The 13,320-nt window shown below is 43.7% G+C and overlaps 1 protein-coding gene across 1 annotated transcript in view; it reads right to left on the reverse strand.

Moving 5' to 3' along the window:
- The window catches only part of PREX1 (phosphatidylinositol-3,4,5-trisphosphate dependent Rac exchange factor 1), a 129,013-nt gene that overhangs the window by 59,536 nt on the left and 56,157 nt on the right, over positions 1–13,320 (reverse strand). The window contains exons 3-7 of the mRNA XM_056549313.1: positions 12,789–12,911; positions 7,196–7,300; positions 6,877–6,978; positions 5,724–5,885; positions 4,944–5,077 (exon numbers count right to left, since the gene is read on the reverse strand). Coding sequence (XP_056405288.1) covers positions 4,944–5,077; positions 5,724–5,885; positions 6,877–6,978; positions 7,196–7,300; positions 12,789–12,911 — 626 coding nt within the window. The remainder of the gene's footprint in view (positions 1–4,943; positions 5,078–5,723; positions 5,886–6,876; positions 6,979–7,195; positions 7,301–12,788; positions 12,912–13,320) is intronic.

The following is a 13,320-nucleotide window of genomic DNA, read 5'->3' on the forward strand; positions in this document are numbered from 1 at the left end:
AATTAAAATTTTGAAAATTTTTTGAAAAATTGGGAAACTGCTGCTGAACTTTGAAACCCTCTGATGTCTTCCAAAAGTAAAAACATGGCAACTTTATGATGCAAACATAAAGTAGACATATTGTACATGTGAATCAAGATATAATTTATTTGGGATGTCCATTCTCCTTATAAGCTGAGAGTTTCAAAGTAAAAAAAAAAAAAAGCTAAATTTTCAAGTTTTTCATCAAATTTTTGAATTTTTCAACAAGAAATGATGCAAGTATCAACAAAAATTTACCACTAACAAAGTAGAATATGTCACGTAAAAACAATCTCGAAATAAGAATGAAAAGTAAAAGCATCCCAGAGTTATTAATGCTTAAAGTCACAGTGATCAGATGTGCAAAAAATGCTCGGGTCCTAATTACAGGCAAAAACTTTTTTTTTTTATATATCAACTGGCTCCGGAAAGTTAAACAGATTTGTAAATTACTTCTATTAAAAAATCTTAATCCTTCCAATAGTTATTAGCTTCTGAAGTTTTCTGTCTAACTGCTCAATGATGATGTCACGTCCCGGGAGCTGTGCATGATGGGAGACTATCCCTTGCATGATGGGAAAACATCCCCATAGGAGCTGGACAGCTCCCAGGACGTGAGTCATCAGAAAGCAGTTAGACAGAAAACAGCAACTCAACTTCTTAAGCTAATAACTATTGGAAGGATTAAGATTTTTTAATAGAAGTAATTTACAAATCTGTTTAACTTTCCGGAGCCAGTTGATATATAGAGAAAAAGTTTTGGCCTGGAATACCCCTTTAACCCCTTAAGGACTCAGCCCATTTTGGCCTTAAGGACTCAGACAATTTAATTTTTACGTTTTCATTTTTTCCTCCTCGCCTTCTAAAAATCATAACTCTTTTATATTTTCATCCACAGACTAGTATGAGGGCTTGTTTTTTGCGCGACCAGTTGTCCTTTGTAATGACATCACTCATTATATCATAAAATGTATGGCGCAACCAAAAAACACTATTTTTGTGGGGAAATTAAAACGAAAAACGCAATTTTGCTAATTTTGGAAGGTTTTGTTTTCACGCCGTACAATTTCTGGTAAAAATGACATGTGTTCTTAATCTGAGGGTCAATACGATTAAAATGATACCCATTATTATATACTTTTATATTATTGTTGCGCTTAAAAAAAATCACAAACTTTTTAACCAAATTAGTACGTTTATAATCCCTTTATTTTGATGACCTATAACTTTTTTATTTTTCCGTATAAGCGGCGGAATGGGGGCTCATTTTTTGCGCCATGATCTGTACTTTTTTTTTGATACCACATTTGTATATAAAAAAAACTTTTAATACATTTTTTATAATTTTTTTTTTAATAAAATGTATTAAAAAAGTAGGAATTTTGGACTTTTTAAAATTTTTTTCGTTCACGCCGTTCACCGTATGGGATCATTAACATTTTATTTTAATAGTTCAGACATTTACGCACGCGGCGATACCAAATAGGTCTATAAAAAATGTTTTTTACGCTTTTTGGGGGTAAAATAGGAAAAAACGGACGTTTTACTTTTTTATTGGGGGAGGGGATTTTTCACTTTTTTTTTACTTTTACATTTTTTTACATTTTTTTTACACTTAAATAGTCCCCATAGGGGACTATTCATAGCAATACCATGATTGCTAATACTGATCTGTTCTATGTATAGGACATAGAACAGATCAGTATTATCGGTCATCTCCTGCTCTGGTCTGCTCGATCACAGACCAGAGCAGGAGACGCCGGGAGCCGCACGGAGGAAGGAGAGGGGACCTCCGTGCGGCGTTATGAATGATCGGATCCCCGCAGCAGCGCTGCGGGCGATCCGATCGTTCATTTTAATCGCGAACTGCCGCAGATGCCGGGATCTGTATTGATCCCGGCACCTGAGGGGTTAATGGCGGACGCCCGCGAGATCGCGGGCGTCGGCCATTGCCGGCGGGTCCCTGGCTGCGATCAGCAGCCGGGATCAGCCGCGCATGACACGGGCATCGCTCCGATGCCCGCGGTTATGCACAGGACGTAAATGTACGTCCTGGTGCGTTAAGTACCACCTCACCAGGACGTACATTTACGTCCTGCGTCCTTAAGGGGTTAAGGTGAAAATGGTCTGGGCCCTTAAGGGGTTTAACAAAATTTAAGACACCTGCTCCCCATTCACATCTAAGACCTTGTAACACTAATAAGTCTCATGTCATAGGGAAGGAAAAATGGCTAATCCGGCCCAATTTGAACATTTCCACTTAGGGTTGTATTCACTTTTGTTGCCAAGGTTTAGACATTAATGGCTGTGTGGAGTTATCTTGTTGGGACGCAACATTAAACACGTCCCGGGAGCTGTGCATGATGGGAGAATATCCCCATAGGAACTGCACAGCTCCCGGGACGTGAGTCATCAGAGAGCAGTTAGACAGAAAACAACAACTCAACTTCAGAAGCTAATAATTATTGGAAAGATTAAGATTTTTTAATAGAAGTAATTTACAAATCTGTTTAACTTTCGGGAGCCAGTTGATATATAAAAAAAAGTTTTGGCCTGGAATACCCCTTTAACAGAAATAATGCAGTCCAATGTAAAGCTTCACCCCTGTGTACAGTTTTAACACTTCCTCATAGACTTTGTGGTTCATTCTTCCCCATTTCCAAGAACTTTGCTTGCCTTCAGTAAAACCCGTCCTTATTTAGTACTAATCACAGCTGAGAATCTGTCACAATAGTTTTGGTATCAAATCCCATGCTGGCCCCTCTAATTCTGGTGGGATGGAATATATATTACACAGTGGGGCAAAAAAAAGTATTTAGTCAGCCACCAGTTGTGCAAGTTCTCCCACTTAAAAAGATGAGAGGCCTGTAACTTTCATCATAGGTATACCTCAACTATGAGAGACATAATGAGAAAGAAAATCCTTAAAATCACATTGTCTGATTTTTAAAGAATTTATTTGCAAATTATGGTGGAAAATAAGTATTTTGTCAATAACAAAAGTTAATCTCAATACTTTGTTATACACCCTCTGTTGGCAATGATAGAGGTCAAATGTTTTCTGTAAGGCTGGGCTCCCATTACGTTTTCCCCGATACGGGAGCGCATACGGAAGGGGAGAGCTAAAAACTTGCGCTCCCGTATGCCTTTCTATGCGCTCCGGTAAGTAATTCACTTCAATGAGCCGACCGCAGTGAAACGTTCGGTCCGGTCGGCTCATTTTTGCCCCGTATGAGCTTTTACAACCGGACCTAAAACTGTGGTCGACCACGGTTTTAGGTGCGGGGGAAAAGCGCATACGGGGCAAAAATGAGCCGACCGGACTGAACATTTGCCGGTTAGCACAGGGAGATGTTCGGGATCGCCGAGATGAAATCGCGGCATCCCCAACAGCTTACAGGACAGCCGGAGGGGTCCCTTCCTGCCTCCTCGCTGTCCGATCGCCAAATGACTGCTCATCCAGGCATGAGCAGTCAAGCGGCAGAATCATTGATCAATGGTTTCCTATGAGAAAATATTGAACAATGTAAAAGATCAGTGTGTGCAGTTTTATAGGTCCCTATGGGAGCTATAACACTGCAAAAAAAAAAAAAAAGTGGAAAAAAAGTGAAGATCATTTAACACCTTCCCTAATAAAAGTTTGAATCACCCCCCTTTTCCCATAAAAAAAAAACCTGTGAAAATAAAAATAAACATATGTGGTATCGCCGGGTGCGGAAATGTCCGAATTATAAAAATATATCAGTAAATAAACCACACGGTTAATGGCGTACGCGCAAAAAATTTCCAACGGCCAAAATAGTGAATTTTTGGTCACTTTTTATATCATGAAAAAAAAAAAGCAATCAATAAGTCCTAGCAATGCAAAAATAGTACCGCTAAAAACTTCAGATCACGGCGCAAAAAAAATGAGCCCTCATACCGCCCATTACACAGAAAAATAAAAACGTTATATGGGTCAGAAGATGACAATTTTAAACATATTAATTTTTCTGCATGTATTTATGATTTTTTCCAGAAGTACAACAAAATCAAACCTAAATAAGTAGGGTATCATTTTAATCGTATGGACCTACAGAATAAAAAGAAGGTGTCATGTTTACCAAAAAATGTACTGTGTAGAAACGGGAGCCCCCAAAATTTACAAAATGGTGTGTTTTTTTACATTTTGTCTCACAATGATTTTTTTCCCGTTTCGCCGTATATTTTTGAGTAAAATGACTGACGTAATTACAAAGTAGAATTGGTGATGCAAAATATAAGCCATCATATGGATTGTTAGGTGCAAAATTTAAAGAGTTATGATTTTTTAAAGGTAAGGAGGAAAAAACGAAAATGCAAAAACGGAAAAAGGGGTTAAAGAAGAAGTTACAGGTCTGTGAGAGCCAGAAATCTTGCTTGTTTGTAGGTGACCAAAAACTTATTTTCCACCATCATTTGCAAATAAATTCTTTTAAAAAATCAGACAGACAATGTGATTTTATGGATTTTTTTTTCTAATTATTTTGAAGGCAGCATCAATATACGATGCTTTTGTATGTCGGGGCCTTCGCATAAACGGCTAGCCGTTTAATGTGCCCCTGTGTGTGTCACTCATCTGTCCCCTCCGCTCTGGACCATCCTCTTCATGCTCCGCTGCATGGCTGTTGTTCTCCTTCGTTCTTATCACGTCGCCAGGCACGCCTTCCCGTCATTCAATAGGTGCGGCGATGTGATGACGGCAATGGAGAGCGACGATCCAGAGCAGCGGCGGGGACACGTGACTATAACTTTGTCTATTATTATTGCACAGATCCCTCAACATACGATAAATTCAAGTAACGATGGTTCATTTGGAACAAATTACCATCATATGTTGAGGGATCACACACACACCACACACACACACACACACACACTACACACCATTAACCTTTTCCTACCTGGATTTTCTCTTGCAATAAACCAGCAGGTTGTCAAACAGGAAGAACATGCGCTCCTGGATATTCCCGGCTGAGATCTTGAGCAGCGTCCCCTGCAGGAGCAGCTGGGTACAGATATCTGTCAGGTTTGAGCCCTGAACACAGAAAACACACATCAGATCCATTATTTCATATACATATCTCATGTCTCACATCTGGACCACCGGACTATGGCAGCTAACAGTATCACTTTTGCTCTGTTTTGCACAGTATCACTACTCACAAACACATACTATCTATCTATACATACACATATATAATATATGATCGAGAACAGTATCTATGAACAATGTACAGTGCAACTTCTCTTACATTGTATATAAACACTAAAAGAACCACTTCTGCTTTGTATATATGGACAGTGCACAGAACTGCTGCTTCTCCATAACTATAGATCATACACAATGCCACTTCCCCTGCTGTGTATCTGTGGACAGTGCACAGTACCACTCCATCTTAGTTTCTATAGATGCACAATTCCACTCCTCCCTCTGAGTTTCTGCATCTATAGACAGTACCCAGAAAATCATCTTATGTTCTATATCTATGGAAAGTGGACAGTACCATTTCTCCTGTTCTGCATGTATGGACAAGGCCTAGTATTACTTCTCCTGCCCAGTCTCTGTGGAAAGCACACAGTACCACTTCTGCTATGTATGTATGAATAGTGAACAGTACCACTTCTGCCCTGTACGCATGAACAGTGCACAGTACCACTTCTCCGTTCTTATGTACACAGACCTCCCATCCCTCTATGTGGGACTGCAGCTGCTCCAGGGCCTCGAGCTTCTCCATCTGTCTCTTGGTCTCATTGATGTTGGTGCACACCGTTTTCATGGCCTGCAGGGCACTGTGCACTGGCTGGTGGTCCGGGTGTTTTGCAGGCGTCCTCTTCGCCAGCTCCTGTAATACCCATGACATTATAAGTGACCCCCTTCCCTTGCACGATTCACTGTGTATGAAGTATGAGAGTTAGAGACATGGGGGCGCTACAGAGCTAGTGCTAGGAATTCTCACATCCACACAAGACACCTCCCCTTGAGGTGGGACCCCGGGATTATGGTGCAGGGGATTTTGTAGGTACATGCTGCGATTGCAGCTCTGGATGTAAGTTGAGCTGAGATTTCCAGTATTCCCGCTTCTCTGCAGCCACCTGTGTTTGTTTCCCCTGAATTAGAATTTGGCGCAGTCGGTGCTGACTGTTTCCTGCGTTTCACAGATTGACGGATCAGTGAGGATAAACACAGCTGCTCCGTGGCCGCACCAAAAACAGGAATCACAAGAGCAGGATTTCTATATGATGGAATGTGGAGTCAACCTCATTTCCTGTGGTTTATTTATAAAAGCCAAAACATCCCAAAGGGTTATGCAATGCTATTAAATCCTTGTCACTACCAGGGACACTCTTCTCTGGGGGAAAGGGGGCATACCTGAAAGACAGAGATTCCCGGGAATTATTTCCTAGGAATTACTTTATCTGCTGGTATATAGGACCTCCTTAACTCTAGCAGAACAGGCCCAAAGAGCATGGGGCCACAGCATGACACCTCAAATACAGTAATTCTTTAGACCACAAAGGTTCTATGAGCCGTTACATGATGACTGCTTGTTTGCTATATAGAGGTGATCCACAGGGGCAGGCACATCAGTGTGAGCCCTGCCCACCATTTGTTGTCTTATAATGGAGGGATTTTTCAGAAGTGAGAAGGGGGCAGTTGGGCGCAGCACCCGTTCATAGCTTTGTAGAGGTCTAATCATACAGAGGCTCTTTGAGATGGTATTTACTTATGCATGATGTATGCAGACATGAATATATACATCATTTGACCAACCCCCTCCCCCTTTATACTCCACCCCAACCTTCACATAACATCTCACAGTAGAGGTGTCCTACCTTGAGGAGCAGTGGGTACTTGCAGATCCTCTGGATGGGAGTCAGCAGGTAGCCCTCAAGGGGGATGTCTGTTGTCTTGCGGCCACCAAGTAACATGCAGCTCTTAAAGAGAAATAAAATTGGAGGTTATGAATAAAGGACACCCACAGCCCAGAAAATAGAAGGCTCCCCCCCCCCCACCCACAATCCAGAGGGGAGAAGCCCCCCCCCACCTCCACTCCAGAAGAGAGATGCCCCACACATGAACCTAAGAGTAGGAAAACATGGTGTGGGGGACTACAAGTTTCAGCAATCCTGAGCAGACCCCGGATATACTCACCAACAGGAAGGCTCGCACAGTTGGGACTTTGTTTAGCTCCATCAGAAGTCTCAGGGCTTTCTCGTGGTTGCTGCAATATTCCTCATACACACAGAAACGATCCTTCTGAGAGGACAAAAACACAAGAAATAATCAGCAAGTAGACATATACCCAAATACAGGGGGAGAGATAATGTGTTATAGCCCTGCATAACAGATTTCCTGTTCATACTTTACAAGCATATTTTCTGTTGAGGAGTCTTAGAAAGCTGAATGGCAACCTCTGACCAAAGGGGTGGCTGGAAGCGTGAAGGGAAGACTTAATGAATGATCAATGGGATAAGCCAAAGGACCAAGAGTGAACAGAGGACCAAAAAGATGACTGGAGGGGAACCTACAGGGGTAACACAAATTTATCATTTTGACAGACAAGGACCACCAGGGCTTATATTACTGGGCAGATTAATCAGGGCAGCTGGTTATTTTTGGGGTGCTATGTGTGACGGGACGGGGGTGTTTGCACTAAACCCTTCCCCACTATAAGCATAATAATAGGATGTTGCCATATTATAAGTCATGAGATGGGGGATGTGAATTGAGACTGTGAAATCGATGAGGATATGGGATCCAGTAAACTCAGCTATCCCCTAATCAATAATCCAGGATTAGATTCCAGTGAGACAGAGAGCAATCTGACCAGCAGGGGGCTGAGAGCATCATACAGCAGGTATTAAAGGGCTGGAACCATGCTACAGATATGTAGGAGGGTTTATATAGGAGGGTTTATAGATAAAGCATTGTAGAATGTAAATATCAAACTTTCATCCTTATTTCACGATTTTGCTGGCTGTCAATTAATGGGAACATTCAGCCTACTCACAGCTCAGGGTTTGTTAAAGGGGTACTTCCCCCCTAGACATTTTATCCCCTATCCAAAGGATAGGGGATAAGATGTCTTAATGCTGGGGTCCCGCCGCTGAGACCCTCGCGATCTCTGTGCTTCAACTGGCGTTTCTTAGAACGCTAAGTGCAGGCGTCGGGGGTCGTGATGTAATGGCCACACCCCTCGTGATGTCACGCCACGCCCCCTCAATGCAAGTCTATGCATAGATTGCATATGCAAGATTAATACACTTTTATCACTGCCTGTTTTCCTAAAATGAAAGGAAGTGTAGTGCTTCATAGTCAAGCCACCTCAGAGCATCACAGCCCCAGGATCGGAGTGTACCCTCATACCCTGAACTAGGGGTGAAGGCGCAAACAACGTGTGAACAGGCCCATCCAGGTGATGTCACCTCCTCACTCCCAGGCTTCCTTTCTGTATCCATTACCGGGGTCAGGGGGAAATCTTCCACCACAGCCCTGACATATCAGCGCTGCTGTCATTGTTTCCACAGGAAAGAGATGAGAGAAGGAAAATGGACAGGAAAGAGTTTGGAGCACACTGGAGGCACCATATGTATGAAGTTCTGGATATGCGTGTGAGTGTGAATGTAATATGCATACAGTGAAGGAAAAAAGTATTTGATCCCCTGCTGATTTTGTATGTATGCCCACTGACAAAGAAATTATCAATCTATAATTTTAATGGTAGGTTTATTTGAACAGTTAGAGATAAAATTGAAAAAAATTGGGAGGTATTTATCAATTCTGGTTATGAAAAACTATTTATGCAGATTGTTTGTTTTTTGACGTCTTTGCGTCAAAGTTATCATTTTGGAGCATGGCCTTTGATAACTTTGGTGCAAATAAAATCTCTATCAGTCAAAGACATCTTAACAGCTTGATAAATCTCCCAAACCCCCTCCCCCCCCCCCCCCCCCCCATAGTCTTTTATACAAAAAACAAGCTATTATTAGGAGCACTCTCTTAAAGGTGTTCTTCTAATCTCAGCTTGTTAGGCTATAGACTCATGAGACCGACACCGGACAGGGAAATGCAGTTGTGGCAAGACTTAGGCTGGGTTCGTGTATGCCAGACATGTAATTCCAGCCTTACCTGTATGATTCAGGGGTTCGCTGGCAAACTTTAGAAGGGCCTGTACATGAGCTCTCTGAAGCATTGGGCTCTGCAGGATTTTGGTCCTTCACAATGTAGTGTAATTGTTTTCTTGGAGACTATGGTCCCAGCTGCATTGAGATCATTGATATGATCCTCCTGTATAGTTCCAGGCTGACTCCAAACTGTTCTCATGATCACCGAAACTCCACGAGGTGAGATCTTGCGACCAAGGGTGGTTGACTGTTATTTTGTGTTTCTTCTATTTGCCAATAATTGCACCAACTGTTGTAAACGTCACACCAAGCTGCTTGGCAATGATCTTGTAGCCCATTCCAGCCTTGTATAGATCTACAATCTTGTCCCCGACATCCTTGGTCAGCTCTTTGGTCAGGAATTTGGAATCTGGTGGATTGAATGCTTCTGTGGACAGGTGTCTTTTATACAGGTAATAAGCTGTGATTGGAAGCTTTAAAGAAGACATATCATGTACTAAAAGTCACCCCCTATTTGCAGGATAGGGGATAAGTTTTAGATCACGAGGGGTCCGACAACTCAATCTCCCTTACAGGGGCCCAGCTCTTTCCGGGAACAGGGTGCGTCAACCACCGCATGAAGTGGTGGCTGACATGCCCCCTCCATATATCTCTATGGGAGAGCTGTTCGGCTATCTTCAGATCTCCCATAGAGATATATGGAGGGGGCATATCAGTGGCAACACACTCTGTTCCCAGAGAGAGCTGGGGTCCCAGCTGTCAGACCCCTCGCAATCTAAAACGTATCCCCTATCTTGCGCACAGGGGATACGCTTTTGTACGTAACTACTACTGCTTTAAGAGAGTGCTCCTAATCTCAGCTCATTACCTATAAAAACGAAAACTGGGCGTCAGAAATCTTACTGTTTGAAAGAAGATGAAATACGTAATTTACAAATGCAAATCAATCCATTATAACTGCAGACTGATTTTTTTTTCCTTCTTTTTTTGTCAGTGGGCAAATGTACAAAAGGGTATCAAATATTTTTTTAATTCACTGCATATTTGTCTTATTGATTTGGATATATTTATTTATATACGACCATATAGTATATTTACTAATAGGTGACTAGTACATACATATTTATGGTGTAGTACATATGTATACGTGTCTTGTTTTTATGTATATATTTATAAGTGAAAGCTCTTGGTAGTATGCACCAGGAGGAAGATTTATCAAAAACGGTGTACAAGAAGAGTGATCCAGTTGCCCATCGCAACCAATCAGATTGCTTCTTTTGTTTTTCAGAGGCCTTTTTAAAAATGAAAGAAGCGATCTGACGATCTAAATGGGCAACTACACCACTATTCCTCTGCACAGGTTTTGATGAATCTCTCTATATCTCCAGGTTATTCTTCACCACTGTGATGTCTGCATTGTGCTGTTATCAAGTAGTTCTCCTTCCTCAGTCTTTTATCCCATTCTAAACATGTAGCGCATATGGCCGACCTAACCAGTGAGTCATCCAGATAGTCTCATGAAGTTTAGAGGTCACGTAGCCATTTTCTGAAATGCACATCGCTAGGACTGAATACACCAACTTAGGATCTTAAAGCACAGTGTTAGGTCAGGGAAAGACACTGAGACACTGGCCACCATGAGAGTTGATGCTTTGCAGCAGATTATCTGGGAAGATGAAGGCGATTTTACTCCTCACCTGACATCAATAATTCTGCAAAGTTTTTGCAACTATCAGAGAAAGGAAAAGAAAAGCAATCAGGATGGATAAATCCAGCAAGAGAACGAGTTCCTGCACACCTGCTAGGACGCCACCTATGACCAACCAACAGAGAAACAAGTGCAGCACAATGTTTGCTTCATGCCTCTACATAGATAGAACCCCTGCAGCCCTACGTAACACCACAGAACAGCAGTAGGAAAGTCTTCAGAGCTGCGGTCAGTATGGTCCCATATACGAGTTCAGGGTTAACTGTAATGTGGCAGTAAGGCTGGGTGGAGGGGGGGGGGGGTCAACTGTAATGTGGCAGTAAGGCTGAAGGTCAACTGTAATGTGGCAGTAAGGCTGAAGGTCAATTGTAATGTGGCAGTAAGGCTGGGGGGGTCAACTGTAATAGGGATCGACTGATATCGATTTTTAGGGCAGATACCGATAATCTGTTGAGGTTAAGGCCGATAGCCGATAACTTATACCGATATTCCGGTATAAGCTATTGGCTATTTATCCACACATAACCCCAAACCCCCCACCCGCGACACCGCTGCAGATCATTGATTTATAGCAGGCGCTTTTGCGGTGCCAGAGACGGCCGCCACCACCCTCTTCTCTCCCCCTGCCTGTCCTGGGGTCCTGAGTCCTACCACCACCGCTGACCACCCCCCCCCCACCTACCTATCCTCTGCCCAGAGACCGCCACCGCCGGCTTCTCTCCCCCTGCCGGTCCTTAGTCCAACCGCTGCTGACCCATTGCCTCCCCCATCCCCGGTTTTATAATTACCTGTTCCCGGGGTCCACGCTACTTCTGGCTCCAGCGGCGTCCTGAGCTGTCACTGTGCGCACCAATGGTGACGTTGCGTTAAGGACGTCACTCGGCATTGTGCAGCGCACAGCGTAATACAGGATGCCGCAGGAGCCTGAAGTAGCGTAAACCCCGGGAACAGGTAATTATAAAACCAGGGATGGGGGAGGCAATAGGGGCAGCGGCAGTCTCTGACCGTGGCGGTGCGGTGTGTGTGTGTGGGGGGGGGGGGTGCGGTGCGTTGGGGGGGCGGTTTGGGGGGTTCTGGGCATTATCGGATTATCGTCCAAAATTGTGAATATCGGCCAAACCGATAATCGGTCGATCCCTAAACTGTAATGTGGCAGTAAGGCTCAGGGGTCAACTGTAATGTGGCAGTAAGGTTGGGGGGTCAACTGTAATGTGGCAGTAAGGCTGGGGGGTCAACTGTAATGTGGCAGTAAGGCTGGGGGGTCAACTGTAATGTGGAAGTAAGGCTGAGGGGTCAACTGTAATGTGGCAGTAAGGCTGAGGGGTCAACTGTAATGTGGCAGTAAGGCTGAGGGGTCAACTGTAATGTGGCAGTAAGGCAGAGGGGTCAACTGTAATGTGGCAGTAAGGCAGAGGGGTCAACTGTAATGTGGCAGTAAGGCTGAGGGGTCAACTGTAATGTGGCAGTAAGGCTGAGGGGTCAACTGTAATGTGGCAGTAAGGCTGAGGGGTCAACTGTAATGTGGCAGTAAGGCTGGGGTCAACTGTAATGTGGCAGTAAGGCTGAGGGGTCAACTGTAATGTGGCAGTAAGGCTGAGGGGTCAACTGTAATGTGGCAGTAAGGCTGGGGTCAACTGTAATGTGGCAGTAAGGCTGGGGTCAACTGTAATGTGGCAGTAAGGCTGGGGTCAACTGTAATGTGGCAGTAAGGCTGGGGGGTCAACTGTAATGTGGCAGTGAGGTTAGGGATACCAGTATCAAGGTCAGGGATACTGGTATCATTGTGTGAATTGCTGTTGTCAGCTCTTTGTTCAGCACCAGGAAAGCAAACAATTGATAAACTCTGATTCCTATAGTCAACCACTTATATGTCATGTCACAGATATAGACCAGTGAGAAGCTTCATACTTACAAAGTGCAGGAAAACTGCTCCCAGCTCATTCTGCGGCTGAGGCTCCGGCTGAAGGCGATTCTCCAGCGCTGCCAGAAAGTCACGGTGAACCTGCAGAATGTCCTCCAAGTTGGAGAATAAAATCTGGAGGAAAAGTAAGAAAAGCATCAGAAGAGAAGAAGGAATGATGCACAGGAGTTGCCATATACACCATATACAAGGGGCAGTCTACAGGAAGGCCTGTTCTATATATAACTGTCCTTCGGGTTTGTCACTGTCTACTCAGGGATCATCCAGGTTTTCACAGACACTGAATGGAAGCCATCTGAGCAACACACCAAGGCAGGGTCACACGGGGACCAATTCAGACTCCTAACCTCAGAACCGGGGAAGAGGAAGGGGCTGCTGAGTGCAGCTTTTAATGCTTCTGATGTTGCTCCAATCCACATTTGCCATAAATGCACCGCCCTGAATGGGGCTTCAGTGAGATGGAGACAGCTGGGAGACTTGTCTGAGGACACAAAGCTCAGCTGGTGCTCATAAAGGCTCCACG

The sequence above is a fragment of the Hyla sarda genome, chromosome 12 (assembly GCF_029499605.1).
Source record: "Hyla sarda isolate aHylSar1 chromosome 12, aHylSar1.hap1, whole genome shotgun sequence".
Taxonomy (NCBI): domain Eukaryota; kingdom Metazoa; phylum Chordata; class Amphibia; order Anura; family Hylidae; genus Hyla; species Hyla sarda.